General features: G+C 47.7%; 2 protein-coding genes across 2 annotated transcripts in view; both read left to right on the forward strand.

Annotated features, from left to right (window-relative positions):
• LOC115152314 (receptor-type tyrosine-protein phosphatase beta) overlaps window positions 1-12,651 on the forward strand; it is a 34,256-nt gene extending 21,605 nt beyond the window's left edge. The window contains exons 20-34 of the mRNA XM_029697079.1: window positions 301-450; window positions 746-1,031; window positions 1,347-1,453; window positions 1,594-1,699; window positions 1,822-1,902; window positions 2,037-2,054; window positions 2,172-2,253; window positions 4,121-4,211; window positions 4,349-4,425; window positions 9,003-9,137; window positions 9,276-9,398; window positions 10,161-10,324; window positions 10,753-10,888; window positions 11,057-11,177; window positions 11,611-12,651. Coding sequence (XP_029552939.1) covers window positions 301-450; window positions 746-1,031; window positions 1,347-1,453; window positions 1,594-1,699; window positions 1,822-1,902; window positions 2,037-2,054; window positions 2,172-2,253; window positions 4,121-4,211; window positions 4,349-4,425; window positions 9,003-9,137; window positions 9,276-9,398; window positions 10,161-10,324; window positions 10,753-10,888; window positions 11,057-11,177; window positions 11,611-11,633 — 1,700 coding nt within the window. The 3' untranslated portion in view covers window positions 11,634-12,651. The remainder of the gene's footprint in view (window positions 1-300; window positions 451-745; window positions 1,032-1,346; window positions 1,454-1,593; window positions 1,700-1,821; window positions 1,903-2,036; window positions 2,055-2,171; window positions 2,254-4,120; window positions 4,212-4,348; window positions 4,426-9,002; window positions 9,138-9,275; window positions 9,399-10,160; window positions 10,325-10,752; window positions 10,889-11,056; window positions 11,178-11,610) is intronic.
• Window positions 12,652-12,752: 101 nt separating this feature from the next.
• LOC115152315 (fibroblast growth factor receptor substrate 2) lies at window positions 12,753-18,397 on the forward strand. The gene is made up of 7 exons (XM_029697080.1): window positions 12,753-13,139; window positions 13,686-13,769; window positions 13,931-14,022; window positions 14,261-14,447; window positions 15,894-16,028; window positions 16,290-16,453; window positions 16,746-18,397. Exons 3-7 carry the CDS (start codon window positions 13,957-13,959, stop codon window positions 17,892-17,894), a joined length of 1,701 nt encoding a protein of 566 aa, XP_029552940.1. The 5' UTR covers window positions 12,753-13,139; window positions 13,686-13,769; window positions 13,931-13,956; the 3' UTR covers window positions 17,895-18,397.
• The last annotated feature ends 1,275 nt before the right edge of the window (window positions 18,398-19,672 follow it).

The following is a 19,672-nucleotide window of genomic DNA, read 5'->3' on the forward strand; positions in this document are numbered from 1 at the left end:
TGTGGTCACAGTGACTGTGCGATGATGACCACAGGGAGACGTGATACGGTCAACTCTGTATGGCTAAATGACAGCCAAAGCCATTGACTTTGAGTATGGTCTCACTGCTGTATCCTCTAGTTATTTTGTAGTCCTTATAGGTCACTTTAACCAGTTATAAACATGGATGATCCACTGTGGTGTGAAGCTGTTATAGGCTGATATTCTGTAAACTAGGATTCTGCACCTGACGTCCATGTATGATCCCGGCTAAGGTACATTCCAGTACAATCATAGCTGTTGCTGCGTTTCTCCCTTCAGGCCCTCCCCTCCCTTCTCTCAGCACCCGGGTTAACAACAGGGCTGCTCTCATCACCAAAAACACCATCTTCTTCAAGTTTAACTGCAGCTGGTTCAGTGACATCAACGGAGCAGTCAAGTTCTTCACAGTGGTGGTGACCGAGTCTGAAAGTAAGCGGAATAAAGTTTGAACAATATAGACAAACTATCTCTCTCTCCCTCTCTCTCTCTCTCTCTCTCTCTCTCTCCCTCTCTCTCTCTCCCTCTCTCTCTCTCTCTCTCTCTCTCTCTCTCTCTCTCTCTCTCTCTCTCTCTCTCTCTCTCTCTCTCTCTCTCTCTCTCTCTCTCTCGGATTTATGCCAGTGTCAGTATGTCTCTATAACTGCTGAATGTACAGTAGGTTGATTTCTTTGAATTATTGTAATCATGGATGGATGTGATTGTGAATCCCCCCCCCCCCCTCCAGACAATGAAAACGTTCAACCAGCGCAGCACCACCCTCTACCCTCCTATCTGGACTACAAATCTAACAGTTCCGTCAAGGCCTACCAGACCAGCTACTTCCCCAGCCGCTGCACAGAGGGATCAGACAGCGAGACCCAGAGCTTTGCGATCAGCCTGGGTACGGGTATGGACACCCTCGGGGGGGCATGTGACCACCTACAGGCCCAGGACAGGGAGCAGGACACACACAGAGACCACAGAGACAACCCTTTCTGTGATGGCCCACTCAAACCCAAAACTGCATACAGGTATAGTACAGGGTTCCGCCTAAATCAATCCAGTTTCCGCCCGCCGTCTTGACAGATCTGTGGTTTCTTTGCTGCTGATTTCTGCAAGCAGGAATTTGCCCCGCTGTGTACGGTGATGTCATATTGCCCACAGTTTGGTTTTCGTTTATCTGTAGTTGATCAAATTGGGGCCTTAGAGTGTAATTCAGGAACTCTTTATTTGGATAGTCCCAAGGTAGTTTGTAGATGTTCAATGACTCAACAACATTTCAGCTAGTGTCATACAGTGGGACCATATTGGGTGAGGTGTCATGTTGGTCTCTCGCTTCTCTCTAGGCTCAGTGTGCGTGCGTTCACCCAGCTTTTTGACGAGGAGCAGAGCAGATACACCCCACCCCTCTACACAGACACTTACCTGTCCCTCCCCCTGGTCACAGAAGCAGGTGGGATACTATTCACACACAACTCTGATTGGTTGATGGTGTATGATGCTGATGTGTGATTGGTAGTTAGTGAAAAATGCTTATGAGTGATTGGTCCTCTATGAGAAGCACTGTTGATGGGTTGTTTATTCCTCTCCTAGAGCCCCTGAGCGGTGTGATCGAGGGCATCAGTGCCGGCATGTTCCTCATTGCCATGGTGGTGGGAGTCACTGCACTGCTCATCTGCAGACAGAACGCTCGCAAAGTGTGAGTTCCTGGCCCTCCCTGCCTCATGTAACCTACCCACACACTTTGGCCTACCTATACACGGCATACTAGCTTGATCTTGCACTCTACGTACACTCTACATACGACACTTGTGATTACAGTAGTGTGCAGGAGCGGCGGGTGGTCCGAATGAGCATGAGGAGAGAGAGGCCCACATCCGGAGTGCACATGGGCGTCAGGGGGTAAGAGGAGAAGCAGTCTGTGATCAGTTCTAATGCATTTTATTTGTTACATATATAGAATATAATGTGTTTCCTGGCAGGATAAAAACTCACAAAGAAATGACCATTAATACCTTTATCTCCCTTTTTTCCAGTAACCGTCGTATTTCAAGGTATGTTTAAATGCTTTGGTTATTATTTTCACCCAATTACTGTAAGTCCGTTTTGGTTCGTCTTTTGCTCCACTCTGTTTTGCTCAAACCTTTTTTTATCTGTTGATCCTGCTGCAGCCCCATCAAGATCATGCACTTTGAGTCCCACTACACCAAACTCCAGGCTGACTCCAACTATCTACTGTCTGATGAGTACGAAGTAAGACTGGATAACATTCACTGTCCGTTGGGCAATCTCGATCACACATTAGAGTACATTTACAGGAAGTCGGAATATTCCAATTTACTTTACTTTAATAAAGAAAACAATACAGACGTGTGTAGATGTATTATCCTGCTCTGACACCTATCTTTTAATTTTAAGTGTTTTAAATCGTAGATTGATTATGACATTTTATTAAATGCATACAGTATTTACAGTGGCAAGAAAAAAATATGTGAACCCTTTGGAAGTACCTGGATTTCTGCATAGATTTGTCATAAAACCTCATCTGATCTTCATCTAAGTCACAACAATAGACAAACACAGTCTGCTTAAACTAATAACACACAAACGATTATACTTTTTCATGTCTTTATTGAACACACAGCGTAAACATTCACAGTGCAGGGTGGAAAAAGTATGTGAACCCTTGGATTTAATAACTGGTTGACCCTCCTTTGACAGCAATAACCTCGTTTTCTGTAGTTGCGGATCAGACCTGCACAACGGTCAGGATCAATTTTGGACCATTCATCTTTACAAAACTGTTTCAGTTCAGCAATATTCTTGGGATGTCTGGTGTAAACTGCTCTCTTGAGGTCATGTCACAGCATCTCAATCAGGTTGAGGTCAGGACTCTGACTGGGCCACTCCAGAAGGCGTATTTTCTTCTGTTGAAGCCATTCTGTTGTTGATTTACTTCTGTGTTTTGGGTCGCTGTCCTGTTGCGTCACTCAACTTTTGTTGAGCATCAATAGGAGGACAGATAGCCTAACATTCTCCTGCAAAATGTCTTGATAAACTTGGAAATTCATTTTTCCATTGATGATAGCAAGCTGTCCAGGCCCCGAGGCAGAAAAGCAGCCCCGAAACATGATGCCCCCTTCACCATACTTTACAGTTGGGAGAAGGTTTTGATGTCGGTGTGCTGTGCCTTTTTTCTCCACACATAGTGTTGTGTGTTCCTTCCAAACAACTCAACTTTAGTTTAATCTGTCCACAGAATATTTTGCCAATAGCGCTGTGGAACATCCAGATGCTCTTTTGCGATCTTCAAACGTGCAGCAATGTTTTTTTTGGACAACAGTTGCTTCTTCCGTGGTGTCCTCCCATGAACACCATTCTTGTTTAGTGTTTTACGTATCGTAGACTCGTCAACAGAGATGTTAGCATGTTCCAGAGATTTCTGTAAGTCTTTAGCTGACACTCTAGGATTCTTCTTAACCTCATTGAGCATTCTGCGCTGTGCTCTTGCAGTTATCTTTGCAGGACTGCCACTCCTAGGGAGAGTAGCAACAGTGCTGAACTTTCTCCAATTATAGGCAATTTGTCTTACCATAGACTGATGAACATCAAGGCTTTTAGAGATACTTTTGTAACCCTTTCCAGCTTTATGCAAGTCAACAATTCTTAATCTTAGGTCTTCTGAAATCTCTTTTGTTTGAGGCATGGTTCACATCAGGCAATGCTTCTTGTGAATAGCAAACTTTTTGTAGGGCAGGGCAGCTCTAACCAACATCTCCAATCTTGTCTCATTGATTGGACTCCAGGTTAGCTGACTCCTGACTCCAATTAGCTTTTGGAGAAGTCATTAACCTAGGGGCTCACATACTTTTTCCAACCTACACTGTGAATGTTTAAATGATGTATTCGATATAGACAAGAGAAATACAATAATTTGTGTGTTATTAGTTTAAGCACACTATGTTTGTCTATTGTTGTGACTTAGATGAAGTTCAGATCAAATTTGATGACCAATTTATGCAGAACTCCAGGTAATTCCAAAGGGTTCAGATACTTTTTCTTGCCACTGTATGTTCAGTAGGTATCTTTGGTAACCCTAACGTGTTACTTCCTTTGTAAGGACCTGAAAGACGTAGGAAGGAACCAGCCCCTGGACACAGCCCTACTGCCAGAGAACAGAGGGAAGAACCGATACAACAACATCCTTCCCTGTGAGTCAGATGCACCATGCGATTTCACAGGGTTTGAATACATAGACAAAAGACAAGGGATTTAGAGATTTCTTTCTTTTCAATATGACAACTAAATTGCCAACTCAATGTCTTTGTGCATGGCCTGTGTTGTGTAGACGACTTGACCCGTGTGAAGCTGTCCTATGTGGATGATGATCCGTGCTCTGACTACATTAACGCCAGCTACATTCCTGTAAGTTATCCAAACAAACGGACAAATCCGAACCAACCTTCACTCTGGTAAAATCCCCTCTGTTGTGTGGGGTGGGGGGCTGGAGGTGGTTGGGAGGGCTGGGCTTAGGGCAGGGGTAGGGCTGGAGGTAGTTGGGAGGGGTGGGGTAGGGCTGGAGGTAGTTGGGAGGGGTGGGGTAGGGCTGGAGGTGGTTGGGAGGGGTGGGGTAGGTCTGGAGGTGGTTGGGAGGGCTGGGGTAGGGATGGAGTTGGTTGGGAGGGGTGGGGTAGGGATGGAGGTGGTTGGGAGGGATGGGGTAGGGTAGGGCTGGAGGTGGTTGGGAGGGGTGGGGTAGGTCTGGAGGTGGTTGGGAGGGCTGGGGTAGGGATGGAGTTGGTTGGGAGGGGTGGGGTAGGGATGGAGGTGGTTGGGAGGGATGGGGTAGGGTAGGGCTGGAGGTAGTTGGGAGGGGTGGGGTAGGGATGGAGGTGGTTGGGAGGGGTGGAGTAGGGCAGGGGTAGGGCTGGAGGTAGTTGGGAGGGGTGGGGTAGGGCTGGAGGTGGAGGTGGTTGGGAGGGGTAGGGGGCTGGAGGTAGTTGGGAGGGGTGGGGTAGGGATGGAGGTGGTTGGGAGGGGTGGGGTAGGGCTGGAGGTGGTTGGGAGGGGTGGGGTAGGGATGGAGGTGGTTGGGAGGGGTGGGGTAGGGCTGGAGGTGGTTGGGAGGGCTGGGGTAGGGATGGAGATGGTTGGGAGGGGTGGGGTAGGGCTGGTGGTGGTTGGGAGGGGTGGGGTAGGGCTCGAGGTAGTTGGGAGGGGTGGGGTAGGGCTGGAGGTGGTTGGGAGGGCTGGGGTAGGGATGGAGGTGGTTGGGAGGGCTGGGGTAGGGATGGAGATGGTTGGGAGGGGTGGGGTAGGGCTGGAGGTGGTTGGGAGGGGTGGGGTAGGGTTGGAGGTAGTTGGGAGGGGTGGGGTAGGTCTGGAGGTGGTTGGGAGGGTTGGGGTAGGTCTGGAGGCGATTGGGAGGGGTGGGGTAGGGCTTGAGGTAGTTGGGAGGGGTGGGGGCTGGAGGTAGTTGGGAGGGGTGGGGTAGGGTTGGAGGTAGTTGGGAGGGGTGGGGTAGGGCTCGAGGTGGTTGGGAGGGCTGGGGTAGGGCTGGAGGTAGTTGGGAGGGGTGGGGTAGGGTTGAAGGTAGTGTAGACGACTTGACCCGTGTGAAGCTGTCCTATGTGGATGATGATCCATGCTCTGGTAAAATCCCCTTTGTTGTGTGGGGTGGGGGGCTGGAGGTGGTTGGGAGGGCTGGGGTAGGGATGGAGGTGGTTGGGAGGGGTGGGGTAGGGATGGAGGTGGTTGGGAGGGGTGGGGGGCTGGAGGTGGTTGGGAGGGCTGGGGTAGGGATGGAGGTGGTTGGGAGGGCTGGGGTAGGGATGGAGGTGGTTGGGAGGGCTGGGTAGGGATGGAGGTGGTTGGGAGGGGTGGGGTAGGGCTGGAGGGGGTTGGGAGGGGTGGGGTAGGGTAGGTCTGGAGGTGGTTGGGAGGGGTGGGGTAGGGTAGGTCTGGAGGTGGTTGGGAGGGCTGGGGTAGGGCTGGAGGTAGTTGGGAGGGGTGGGGGGCTGGAGGTGGTTGGGAGGGGTGGGGTAGGGTAGGGCTGGAGGTAGTTGGGAGGGGTGGGGTAGGGCTTGAGGTGGTTGGGAGGGGTGGGATAGGGCTGGAGGTGGTTGAGAGGGATGGGATAGGGCTGGAGGTAGTTGGGAGGGGTTGGGTAGGGCTGGAGGTAGTTGGGAGGGGGGGGGTAGGGCTGGAGGTAGTTGGGAGGGGTGGGGTAGGGCTGGAGGAAGTTGGGAGGGGTGGGGTAGGGCTGGAGGTGGTTGGGAGGGGTGGGATAGGGCTGGAGGTGGTTGGGAGGGATGGGATAGGGCTGGAGGTTATTGGGAGGGGTTGGGTAGGGCTGGCGGTAGTTGGGAGGTGTGGGGTAGGGCTGGAGGTAGTTGGGAGGGGTGGGGTAGGGCTGGAGGTAGTTGGGAGGGGTGGGGTAGGGCTGGAGGTGGTTGGGTGGGGTAGGGCTGGAGGTGGTTGGGAGGGGTGGGGTAGGGCTGGAGGTAGTTGGGAGGGATGGGGTGGGGTAGGGCTGGAGGTAGTTGGGAGGGGTAGGGTAGGACTGGAGGTGGTTGGGAGGGGTGGGGTAGGGATGGAGGTGGTTGGGAGGGGTGGGGTAGGGATGGAGGTGGTTGGGAGGGATGGGGTAGGGTTGGAGGTGGTTGGGTGGGGTGGAGTAGGGCTGGAGGTGGTTGGGAGGGGTGGGGTAGGGATGGAGGGGGTTGGGAGGGGTGGGGTAGGGATGGAGGTGGTTGGGAGGGGTGGGGTAGGGCTGGAGGTGGTTGGGAGGGGTGGAGTAGGGCTGGAGGTGGTTGGGAGGGGTGGAGTAGGGCTGGAGGTGGTTGGGAGGGCTGGGGTAGGGATGGAGGTGGTTGGGAGGGCTGGGGTAGGGATGGAGGTGGTTGGGAGGGCTGGGTAGGGATGGAGGTGGTTGGGAGGGGTGGGGTAGGGCTGGAGGGGGTTGGGAGGGGTGGGGTAGGGTAGGTCTGGAGGTGGTTGGGAGGGGTGGGGTAGGGTAGGTCTGGAGGTGGTTGGGAGGGCTGGGGTAGGGCTGGAGGTAGTTGGGAGGGGTGGGGGGCTGGAGGTGGTTGGGAGGGGTGGGGTAGGGCTTGAGGTGGTTGGGAGGGGTGGGATAGGGCTGGAGGTGGTTGAGAGGGATGGGATAGGGCTGGAGGTAGTTGGGAGGGGTTGGGTAGGGCTGGAGGTGGTTGGGAGGGGGGGGGGGTAGGGCTGGAGGTAGTTGGGAGGGGTGGGGTAGGGCTGGAGGTAGTTGGGAGGGGTGGGGTAGGGCTGGAGGTGGTTGGGAGGGGTGGGATAGGGCTGGAGGTGGTTGGGAGGGATGGGATAGGGCTGGAGGTTATTGGGAGGGGTTGGGTAGGGCTGGCGGTAGTTGGGAGGTGTGGGGTAGGGCTGGAGGTAGTTGGGAGGGGTGGGGTAGGGCTGGAGGTGGTTGGGTGGGGTAGGGCTGGAGGTGGTTGGGAGGGGTGGGGTAGGGCTGGAGGTAGTTGGGAGGGATGGGGTGGGGTAGGGCTGGAGGTAGTTGGGAGGGGTAGGGTAGGACTGGAGGTGGTTGGGAGGGGTGGGGTAGGGATGGAGGTGGTTGGGAGGGGTGGGGTAGGGATGGAGGTGGTTGGGAGGGATGGGGTAGGGTTGGAGGTGGTTGGGTTGGGTGGAGTAGGGCTGGAGGTGGTTGGGAGGGGTGGGGTAGGGATGGAGGGGGTTGGGAGGGGTGGGGTAGGGATGGAGGTGGTTGGGAGGGGTGGGGTAGGGCTGGAGGTGGTTGGGAGGGGTGGAGTAGGGCTGGAGGTGGTTGGGAGGGGTGGAGTAGGGCTGGAGGTGGTTGGGAGGGGTGGGGTAGGGATGGAGGTGGTTGGGAGGGGTGGGGTAGGGCTGGAGGTAGTTGGGAGGGGTTGGGTAGGGATGGAGGTGGTTGGGAGGGGTGGGGTAGGGCTGGAGGTGGTTGGGAGGGGTGGGGTAGGGCTGGAGGTAGTTGGGAGGGGTGGGGTAGGGCTGGAGGTAGTTGGGAGGGGTGGGGGTAGGGATGGAGGTAGTTGGGAGGGGTGGGGTAGGGATGGAGGTGTTTGGGAGGGGTGGGGTAGGGATGGAGGTGGTTGGGAGGGGTGGGGTAGGGATGGAGGTGGTTGGGAGGGGTGGGGTAGGGTTGGAGGTGGTTGGGAGGGCTGGGGTAGGGTTGGAGGTGGTTGGGTGGCCCGCGACACCATTTTTACATAAAATGATTTAGTTACCCCAGCATGTAAAAATAGTTATGTAATCAATGTTTACTTTTGGAATTTGGGCTATTACAGTCTGACAGTAATTTTGTTTACTGTATTTCAATCTGCCGATGAATCAGAAAGGTATTGGGAAGTTCAATAGATCATCCAGACAATAATGTGTGTGATCTTCTGTGTAGAAAAGAACATAATCATTGAAGATGTTATTTTTCCCCCAGTCTGATTTAGTGCGTAGGATTGTCCACTCGGTTCTCACGACTTGTGGGCATAGTAGAGGGAAACAGTATGGATGTACGTGTTCCTTAGAGTCATATATATCAGTGATGGGGTCATAATATTTTGTATCTTACTTTAACTATTCAAAAGATAGAGAAACATTTGTAGGAAGAAAACAGAAACCACTCTGTTCATTAAAACCGCCTCTACCAGAGGTTACTTACGTTACCCCCGGTTCTATGAACCAAGCGCAAATGTTCTCTTAGGACCCCATTTTCCAATCAGATGGGGTCGCGACCCCTAGTTTGGGAAACCCTGCCATAAACTCAGTTACTCAGGGCAGGGTTGATTGATTGATTCTCAGCCCTGTTCCTCAATTAGTATACCTGGGATTTACTACTTACTACACTCCCTGTGGAGCGTAAGGTTCCCACAAGCCCATACCATGCCTGACAATCCTTTGCAGCTTTTTCAGCTGCTTCATTAAACTTACCTAGTGTAATAAAGGTCAGGTGAAAAACGAAATGTCAATTAAATCTCTTCTTGTTTCAGGGGAACAACTTCCGTAGGGAATACATCGCCACTCAGGGCCCACTTCCTGGAACCAAAGATGACTTCTGGAAGATGGTGTGGGAGCAGAATGTCAATAACATTGTCATGGTGACGCAGTGTGTGGAGAAAGGCAGGGTGGGTAGAAGGAGTTGCCTTTTTGCTTTGTCCGGACAAGTGCTGCTATCATGTTCTATTGAACAACATGTTATTACAATGTTGTTACTAGTGCAATTACAATGTTACTATCTACGTGTCTTTGTGTGGTCCTTCCAGGTGAAGTGTGATCACTACTGGCCCTTTGACCAGGAACCTTTGTATTATGGAGACCTCATAGTCCAGATGCTGTCTGAGTCTGTGTTGCCAGAGTGGACTATCCGGGAATTCAAGATTTGCAGCGTGAGTGTGCAGGACACTGATTCTGGAAACGGATTAAAAAAAAAATTGCCAGGTTATTTTCTTCAAATTCAGTTTCACATATAGTAGTGATTGTTTTTTTTATCATATTGAAATACAGTGGGAGTAGTGAACTATATGTAGTTAAATTAGTACTTTATCTACATTTTGCAGTGGCTTGTTGGTAGTTCAACTAAATTCAAATCTAGGTAGTGTTTTCTGTAGTTAATAACTTTTTTGCCATGTAGTGGCATGGCTAACTACTTTTGCAAAAATATAAGCAAATATGGGTGAATCAGGCAATAATTTCAATATTTTTCAGTATCAGACCTGCCTAATTATCACTTAAAATATGTTGTTTTGTGTTTAATAGGCAAAATTTCACATTCTGTTAACATATGAACAAAAAATGATCTGTTCTTGCAATTTGTAGTCTATGACATTTCAGATTACTGTATATATGATAATTTTTCACAAAGAAGTTTGGTTGTAGTGAGTAACTTTAGTTAGCGAAGTAAACTTTTTTTCTGAAGGGTAGTTTTAGTGTATCTTAACATCTTCCAGTGTGAAGTATTTGGTAGCTTGTTAAACCATATTTTCAGAGTAGCTTCTCCAACACTGTTGAAATATGACCATAATTGGGTGCAGCTAATGCTGTCTTGACGTATCATTATGTGACAGCACATACAGTAGGTAAGTAGCGAGCTGTGTGTAGTCAGCCTCTAGTAAGTCTCTCTCTCTGACTGTGTCTTAACTGCCATGCAGGAGGACCAGTTGAACTACTCCAGGGTGGTACGTCAGTTTCACTACACGGTTTGGCCCGACCACGGCGTCCCAGAGACCACCCAGTCACTAATCCAGTTCGTCAGGACCGTCAGGGACTATATCAACAGGACCCCTGGGTCTGGGGCCACCGTAGCTCACTGCAGGTGGGTCACTGTCCCAATTCCCTAGTCTCCCATTCAAAAACAAAAACTCCCTAGGACACACTGAGATATAGTGTCTTGTCTTTCCTGAAGAGACAGTATAGTTACGGCCTGCAGTAATGACCAGAGTTAAGGTTAATTCCATTTCAATTCAAAAGAAATTGACTGAAATGATGTTGCCAAATTATATTTCCCCTCTCCGTTTAGGTAAGGTAACTAAGGTGTATTTGCCCTCCAACCCTTTCTCTGTCTGTCTGTCTGTCTGTCTGTCTGTCTGTCTGTCTGTCTGTCTGTCTGTCTGTCTGTCTGTCTGTCTGTCTGTCTGTCTGTCTGTCTGTCTGTCTGTCTGTCTGTCTGTCTGTCTGTCTGTCTGTCTGTCTTTCTCTTTCTCTCCTCTCTGTCTTTCTCTCTCTCTCTCCTCTCTGTCACAGTGCTGGTGTGGGCCGTACAGGGACCTTCATATCCCTGGACAGAGTCCTGCAGCAGCTGGACACCAAGGACACAGTAGACATCTACGGAGCTGTCTTCGAACTGCGCCTCCACCGCTCACACATGGTGCAGACTGAGGTGAGACGGGTGTGTGTTTGTGTGTGTGTATGTGTGAGATACAGTTTGAGTTTTACTCTGTGTTACTCTGTGTGTATGTGCAGTTGTGTGTTAACTCCAGAACCTGTGTTATGTAATAACATGTCATTGATATATCTGGGTATGTTTATTTTCTTCTTTTCTTTAAAGTGCCAGTATGCGTATCTCCACCAGTGTATGAGAGACGTCCTCCGAGCCAGGAAGCTTCGCAATGAGCAGGAGAACCCCCTCTACCCCATCTATGAGAATGTCAACCCTGACCCCCAAAGAGGTAAGCCCTCACATTCCTTAGAACTCTCTGTACCTCAGTTCATATTTAGAAGACATCACAAATGATCTATCCTATCAAATATTAGCCTGGTGCCTGGTCCAGTCTGTTTGTGCTTAGCCAACTCCTGTCTGGGTTAAAGTAAGATAATACAGCATTCATATGCCATTTAGCAGTCACTTTTATCCAAAGTGTCTTACAGTCATGCGTGCATGCATTTTACATATGGGTGGTCCCGGGAATCGAACCCACTACCCTGGAATAGCAAACGTGTATGCCATGGCAACGATAGTAGAGATTACTATAACACTTACAGTTATACGACCAGGCTACTCAAGCAACCCTTTCAAACACAAAACGCAGCTACACAAATTTAGGAGGTTGGATAGCTGGATGACATCACAAATTATATTTTTTGTTTGTTTTTGGCCTACAGATATGGTGTATGCCAGACGTTAAAGATTGTAAGGACTACTGAAGGAGAGAACTGTTTGTACTTTCACTAGTATAGCACTGCAGGGACACATGTCAATTCAAATGTTCTACTATTTCTGTTGATTGTTCTTTTCTAGATATTATGAAATATAGAACACTTTATAGCTATTAAATGATATAAGAATATATATTCATAGAATTGTATATACTTGCCTTATATATGTGTGTTTGTATATGTGCTTTACATTTGCATCATTGGCTTTCGTACACAGTGTTTTCATTTTGTTTGTTAAGCTGCCATTTATCCATTATTACGTGGCACAGACCAAAAACCTGTAAAAAAAAAACCTGTAAAAAATCTGATACTGCATAAGTAAAAATGATCTAACAGTATTCACATATCTACAGTAAATGTACAGGCTATTGCATCTTTCACAAGTCACATTTTTGTCAAATGTTAGACAAAAATGCTTTCTGTTTGAAATTATGCTTATTTTCATAAGCACTGAAATCATTCAAAAATATCTGAAATATGTATGTAGATAAACCCATTACACATTTATTTGTAGATATTGTACAGCCCGTGCGATATATTGCTTGAATAGAAAATGAGTCATGCAAAAGGATGACCATATGAGATATGAAAGCACACAGTTTATGTTGTGTAATCCATATATGTAGCCTGTAAGATAATAATGATTTTTGTGTATATTTTATGTCTTTTTTTACACATTATTTGATGTATTTAAAATCATGTCATGGAACTACAAATCACACACATCTACAATGTGCAAATCCACAACCCACACATTGGCAAACATGATTGTAATCATATGAGTGATTGATGGATTCTGTGAATCGTTACACAAATTATAGTAGTTACTGTATGCAGTTTCCCATTTTGCAATCTAAGTAGAAAATAAGAATTTGTTCTTAACTAACTTGCCTAGTTAAATAAAAATAAAGGTAGGCCTATAAACATATCAAGACGAGGGCATTAATATATTATTTGAGTGTTTCAATAAAATACTTAGATAACTAAAAAATATATTTGACAATTATTTATTCATATAATACATTTATTATGGAGTCATGATTTGGGAGATGATGACCCCCCAATCCTTGCGCATGCGCAGTGGGCTGCATATTGACCACATTGAAAATGTTTGCCTCAAAACTCTCGGAAGTTTAGCCAAGAAGTTGCTGTGATTTACCTAGCTGCAATAAAGACGGTGCGACTAAGATAAACTAGCTTATTTTGGGGGGGTATATATATATAGAGAGAGAGACATAAAGGATTATACATGGATTTATATCCATTTTCATTATCTTGCGGTCGAAAACATGAATGGTAGCCACCTTTGGAAGAAGTTGTGATTTTTTTTTTTGGCGCTCTACTAGCTAACAACGCAGAGGAAAGATGGTGGAGTTGAGCTAGCTTCATATGAGATAGCAGAGCTAGCTAGCTAGGTTGCTATCGTTTGTGTCTGAAAAGTTTGGAAGAACTGCCCCCTTCCGTTTGCCATACTGGTAAGTATTCCAAAAATGTGTTAGTTAAGACAACGTGCATTCTATATTTTTACTAATTCGTTAGCTAACTAGCGTGGCTGCTAGCGTTTCACGAGAGCTAGCTACTGTAGTTAGCTAATGTTATCCTACTGGCTACAATAATGAATGTGCTAACGGTGAAGTTTGGTAGTTAGTCAACCACGTCTGACTAAGAGATGAAGTTACTAACGTTGACATTATCTAACCATTTGATGAACTAGCTAGCTATAACGCTAACTATATATTTTCATATCATTAAAGCCAGTTACACCAAAATCTTGTATTCGGGAATATAATGCTTTGGCCCAAGCTACTTCTAGAGTTAGCCAGCGTAATTAGGTAACTTTAGCTAGCTTGTAACGACGTTAACTTTCCTTACTAGCTAACGTTGGCTTATTTACATCCATTGAGGCCAACGTTAACCATTTCACTTGCCAGACACAATAGCTAGCTAACGAACTCCAGTTGTATAACAAACTAGGTCGTCCAGCTACCTAACTTGGCTGACTGTAAATGATCTGTGTGCAGGCCCACATCTTATGTTGGCATAGCAGATAAAGAAAACATGAGTGCTCGGAAGATGGAACCAGGGATACTGGTGGTTGGATCTAGGTAAAAATATATATATATTTGTAACTTTTTTTAAACTTTCTTAGACAAGTTTGAATGATCACTTTCACATCAATCAAATGTAGCTACAACTCTGCCAATGATGTCCATTCACTCACTGTATTACTATTGGCTCTTATAATTGAAATGACCTTATGATCCAGACATCAGATGGTGCTCTGAAGAAGCCATGGGTAGCTGTTTAAGCTGTCCAGAGAAGGAGTCAATCCCAGATAATCATCAAACCAAATTTAAGGTGAGTCTTCTTGATCCATTACAACAAACATACTTCAATGGTTGTCCATTGCCGAGCCCATGTTCTACTCCCTAGTTATGACAGGTTTTGCGACATGTCAAAATATGGAGACCTCTCACCTGAATGAATGGGAGATATTGGTTGCATAAAGAAGACCAGCTTCAATGCATTGCAGAGTACACCTGTTTGTGTCGACTGACACAGTGACCGTTGTGTAACGTTATTGTTCTGTTGCCAGGTGATAAACGTGGATGACGATGGGAACGAGTTGGGCTCGGGTATGATGGAGCTGACAGAGGTCGAGCTAGTCCTCCACACCTATCGCCGGGACGACGTCAAATGGCCCTACATGTGCCTGCGTCGCTATGGCTACGACTCCAACCTCTTCTCCTTCGAGAGTGGCCGCCGCTGCCAGACGGGACAAGGTAAATTAATAGAGATTTCCATTCCGCACAATTATTGATTTCACGTATTTCATTCATTGATTTTTGTCATTTTCAAGGACCATTCTCAGCGTATGTTGCACCATTGACTTTGAGGTCATTTAAGACGCTCTTATCCAGAGCAATTATGGTTAAGTGCCTTGCTCAGGGGCACATTGACATATTTTTCACATAGTCAGCTCTGGGATTTGAACAAGCGTTCTTTCGGTTACTGGCCCAACTCTCTTGACCGCTAGGCTACCTAACTAACTTATGTGGTGCCTCAGCTGCCTGGGCATTAGTATACATTTTTACATTTTAGTTATTTGGCAGATGCTCTTATCCATAGTGTTAATCATAAGGGAGCTAGGTGAGACAACCACATATCAGTCATAGTAAGCAAAACATTTCCTCTATAAAGCAGATATCAGCAAAGTCGGTGCTAGTAAGAAAGGACAAGTGTTAGTGCCAGAGGCAAGGGTGCTAGTATTTGTTTTTTGGGTGGGGTGAGGTAATCAAGATATTTGTTGGTAAGGTATACAGGTACACAATAATATTACATGTAGGCCTAATACACAATGTTGTGAATCAAACATGAACCGTGATAAAACCACATCAGAATACAGTGAATCACATCTGCAACTAGGTCATTAGGCCCCAACATCAGCTTTATTGTTATATCGACTTGAACCAGTGAAATATTGATTATGCTGCAATGCTAATGACACAATTGTCTGTGTGGTTATTTTTCGACTCCATCCATGCTTTCAAAAGGATGAGGTCTGGGGGGGGTACTATGGGTTCTGGGGTTCTGGTAAGTCAGGCTTGCTGTGTTCCCATGCCGTGATGATGATATAATAATGTGATTACCAGAAATGTTAGTCATAGAAATAGAATCATAATGGCTTCATTGACTTAAATACGGGAATAGAAGCCCACTCTAGTGATTCTATTTCTGTGGTGACAGTATTGATGCCTGTGTCTGACTCTGTGTGGTATTGTGCTTGAGGGAGTTGGGGTTTTCGGTTTGGTCCCACAAGTTGAGCATAGTTGTGCGTTCTGTTCTCTGTGCAGTGTGACTAGTCTCAGTGATAGGATCCTGTGTAGTTTGTCCCTGATGTGATGCCATACCTATGGTTGTTCCTATGTGTTCCTTCTTGACGTATTACTTCGCTTCCTTTTATCTTTATCACTCTGTTGCGTTCACCTATCCAGTCCCTTTACATCATTGATTACAAGGCAGACAAGGACAAGTTGAAAGAGCCAATGGATGTAGAAAACCCTTTGTTAAACGTGAAGGCGTGAGCAGTGCTGATAATGGTTGTTTCTCAAACGTCTATATTGCAGTCGTGCTGCCCAATGTGTGGTTCCTGAGATGAACATCGTGATGAGCTCTGCAGCGCAACCACACGTTTGACTTTTCTTGACTGCGTTTGACTGTGTCTTCAGGGATCTTTGCCTTTAAGTGTGCTCGGGCGGAGGAGATCTTCAACATGCTGCAGGAGGTGATGCACAACCACAGCATCAGTGTGGTGGAGGAGGCCGTACTGGAGACCAACCAGCAGGCCACACACACTCCTGCCGGTAAGCCTATATTCATCCTACAACTAGGACTCGCACAGGCCCCATAATGAATACTTCTACCAGCACTTGCAATGACCTGAGAAATGCCTGTTCCTGTCCCTAGAATGTCCATTGCCTGATATGGCTGTCACACTCTCAAATACCTAACTCTTTCACTACTGAGCCTTCCTTCATTAGATAACTGCTGAAGTCTTGTTTTTCAGTCAACCCTTTCATTGTCCCCACTGACCCCCAGTTCTTCTCTTCGCTATGTCTATTCAGCTCTGGGCTACTCTGTTCCCACCGTGCACAATGGTGTCACCCGGATCCCTTCGGTGGGCGACGCCCCCTCGCACCCCTCCACGCGCCACCCGTCTGTGGCCAGCACCCGACTACCCTCAGTGGGAGAGGAGTCTACACACCCCCTCCTAGTGGCTGACGAGGCGGTGAGAGAACAACTCTTAACACCAAATGCGTGGCGAATTTGAGTGAATAGAATAAGGCCTGCCCGGCACACTGAAATACTCCCAAAACGTATAGCTTTATTGATAAAACTAGACATCTCCATACAAATGCTTGGGTCATGTTCAGTAGAGCACATTTTGAGATATCCTAGACTAAAGAAGACATCCACTGTGCTACTTGTGACGTCAATGGGAAATAATGAGTTGATGTAAAAGCTGCTGAGTTGGGGTGATAACGATGATCTATTAACCCTGTCTCCCTATCCGTCCACAGGTCCACACTTATGTGAACACCACAGGCCTGCTGGATGACCAGCCCAGCCCTCTGACTGCTCCAGCCCCTCTGGACAGCCCTGGCTCAGCCCAGTCCCAGTGCCCCCCTACACCACCACCTCCGCGGGTAGCCAGACCAGAGCCCCAGGCCCAGCTCCAGGAAGAACCCCAGGTACTGCTGGAGTCCCAGGGGGTACGCTTCGTGCTGGGGCCCACCCCTGCGCAGAAAAAGATGGCCAAGGGGAAGCATCAGACTGAGGATGGAGATGAAGAGGAGGCAGGGGAGGACTCGGAGTCCCCGGAGCCTGGAGAGGGAGAGACCAACGGCCACACAGACACGGAGGCCCCAGCCCCACCAGAGGGCCATCCTCAGCCGTCCTCTACACACTCCAATGGCTCCTCTGCCTCTGTCGGGGCTCCAGCCACAGCCCCTCGCCGCCATCTCTTGCCCCCTGTCACCCCTGACACCCTGCAGAATGTCAACAACTCAGCCCAGCGGCGCACGGCCCTCCTGGATTACGAGAACCTCCCGGCCCTGCCGCCCGTCTGGGAGACCCGCAAGCCCAGCAACGAGGAGGAGGAGAACAACGGTGGGCCCCGTGGTGGAGGAGGCCAAGGGGGGCTAAAGATGTCCTCCCTCAACGGCTTCAACCACCACCAACACAGCCTCCTCCACCACTCCTACTCCCACCCCCTGTCGGCCCACCCCCCTCTGTCAGCCATGGAGTCCTCCCACAACTACGTGAACACAGAGAATGTGACTGCCCCCCTCAGCGCCCGCTGTGCCCCCGACACGGCACGCCGCCGCAGCGACGGGCCCATCGTGTTCAACTTCGACTTCCGCCGGCCGTTGGGTCAAGAGCATCCCAAGACGCTCAACTACATCGAGGTAGAGATGGAAACTACCGCCTCTTCCTCCGCAGCCTCCAAGGGTGCGTCCTCGGACACCAGCAACCCTCACACGCCCCGCACCCCAACCTCGCCGCCTCTGCCCACCACCCCCACGCGCCGCACCGAGCTCTACGCCTTCATTGACATCGAGCGCACCGCCGCCATGTCCAACCTGCAGAAGGCCCGGCCGCACGACGACGGGTCGTTGAGGAAAACGCGGCACAACAGCACAGAGCTTCCCACCAAAAGCACTGTCTGACTATTACCTGATCCGCCTGGCACCTTTTTCTACTATTAACCCCTTTTTAAAATATGAAACAAATGGGAAGGCAGCCTGTACAGGGGCCTTTGTTATAGACAGAGAAACACGTGACAGAGACATTGGAAATGCAAAGAGACTCCAGAAAGCGGTCCTAAAATGAGATATAAACAGACTTGTGTGGGGTTACCTGTAAGGGAATTCAGGTAGACCAAAGTAGGTACTTACTTGCCATATACCAATTTATTCCTATGGTAATATAATACCTCTTCTCCTTCACCCGTTCTACAGTGCATTTGGGTTGTTTATTATGTTAATAAGACTGGACTGCATTCCTCCTCACCCACGGTACAAATCAGTATTACTGAACAAAGCATTCCATTTAGCCTTTTTATGATTCACTACATGCTGCTGTAATTTCAGTATCTGAGGATTACATGGTACACTTCATGTTTGACTATGTACAGTAGATTCTGGCACAATAAATGTCTGTTCTGTTTGTATTTAGCTGATCAATGCTTACCCCCCTTAACTTTAATCCTAGATGATCGAGCACTAACTAGATATGAAGGTATGACATGTATTCTATCCAAATTATACAAGGTTTGATATTGATATTGTGGGTATGGGCCTCCTTATATAAATGACCCGATGTAGTTTGATATCCCTCAATATTTTTACAAATCAGATGCCATCTGATATAAGCTACCGGTCAAAAGTTTTAGAACATCTACTCATTCAAGGGTTTTTCTTCATTTCTACTTTGTAGAATAATAGTGAAGACATCAACACTATGAAATAACATATGGAATCATGTAGTAACCATAGTGTTAAACAAATCAAATATATTTGAGATTCTTCAATGTAGCCACCCTTTGCCTTGATTACAGCTTTGCACACTCTTGGTATTCTCTCAACCAGCTTCACCTGGAATGCTTTTCCAAAAGTCTTGAAGGAGTTCCCACATATGCTGAGCACTTGTTAGCTGCTTTTCCTTCACTCTGGTCCAACTCGTCCCAAACCATCTTAATTGGATTGAGGTCGGGTGATTCTGGAGTCCAGGTCATCTGATGCATCACTCTCCTTCTTGGTCAAATAGCCCTTACACAGCCAGGTCATTGTCCTGTTGAAAAACAAATGATAGTCCCACTAAGTGCAAACCGGATAGATTGGCGTATCGCTGCAGTAGCAAAGTGTGCCTTGAATTCTAAATAAATCACAGACCGTGTCACCTAAAAAGCACCATCACACCACCACCTCTATGCTTTATGGTGGGAAATACACGTGGAGATCTGTTCAAAGACACGGCGGATGGAATCAAAAATCTCCAATTTGGACAAATTTCCACCAGGCTAATGTCCATTGCTTGTGTTTCTTGGCCCAAGCAAGTCTCTTCTTATTGGTGTCCTTTAGTGGTTTCTTTGCAGCAATTTGACCATGAAGGTCTGATTCAGTCTCTGAACAGTTGATGTTGAGTTACTTGAACTCATCCTCTGCAGCAGAGGTAACTCTGGGTCTTTTCTGTGGCGGTCATCATAACGCTTGATTTTTGCAACTGCACTTGAAGAAATGTTCAGAGTTCTTGACTTTTTCCTGTATTGCTCTTTGCTTATTTGAACTGTTCTTGCTATAATATGGACTTGGTCTTTTTACCAAAGAGGGCTATCTTCTGTTGTCACAAACACATTAAAAGGCACACCTGTTAATTGAAATGCATTCCAGGTGACTACCTCATGAAGTTGGTTGAGTATGCAAAGGGTGGCTATTTGAAGAATCTC

The sequence above is a fragment of the Salmo trutta genome, chromosome 17, assembly GCF_901001165.1.
Source record: "Salmo trutta chromosome 17, fSalTru1.1, whole genome shotgun sequence".
NCBI classification, from domain to species: Eukaryota; Metazoa; Chordata; class Actinopteri; order Salmoniformes; family Salmonidae; genus Salmo; species Salmo trutta.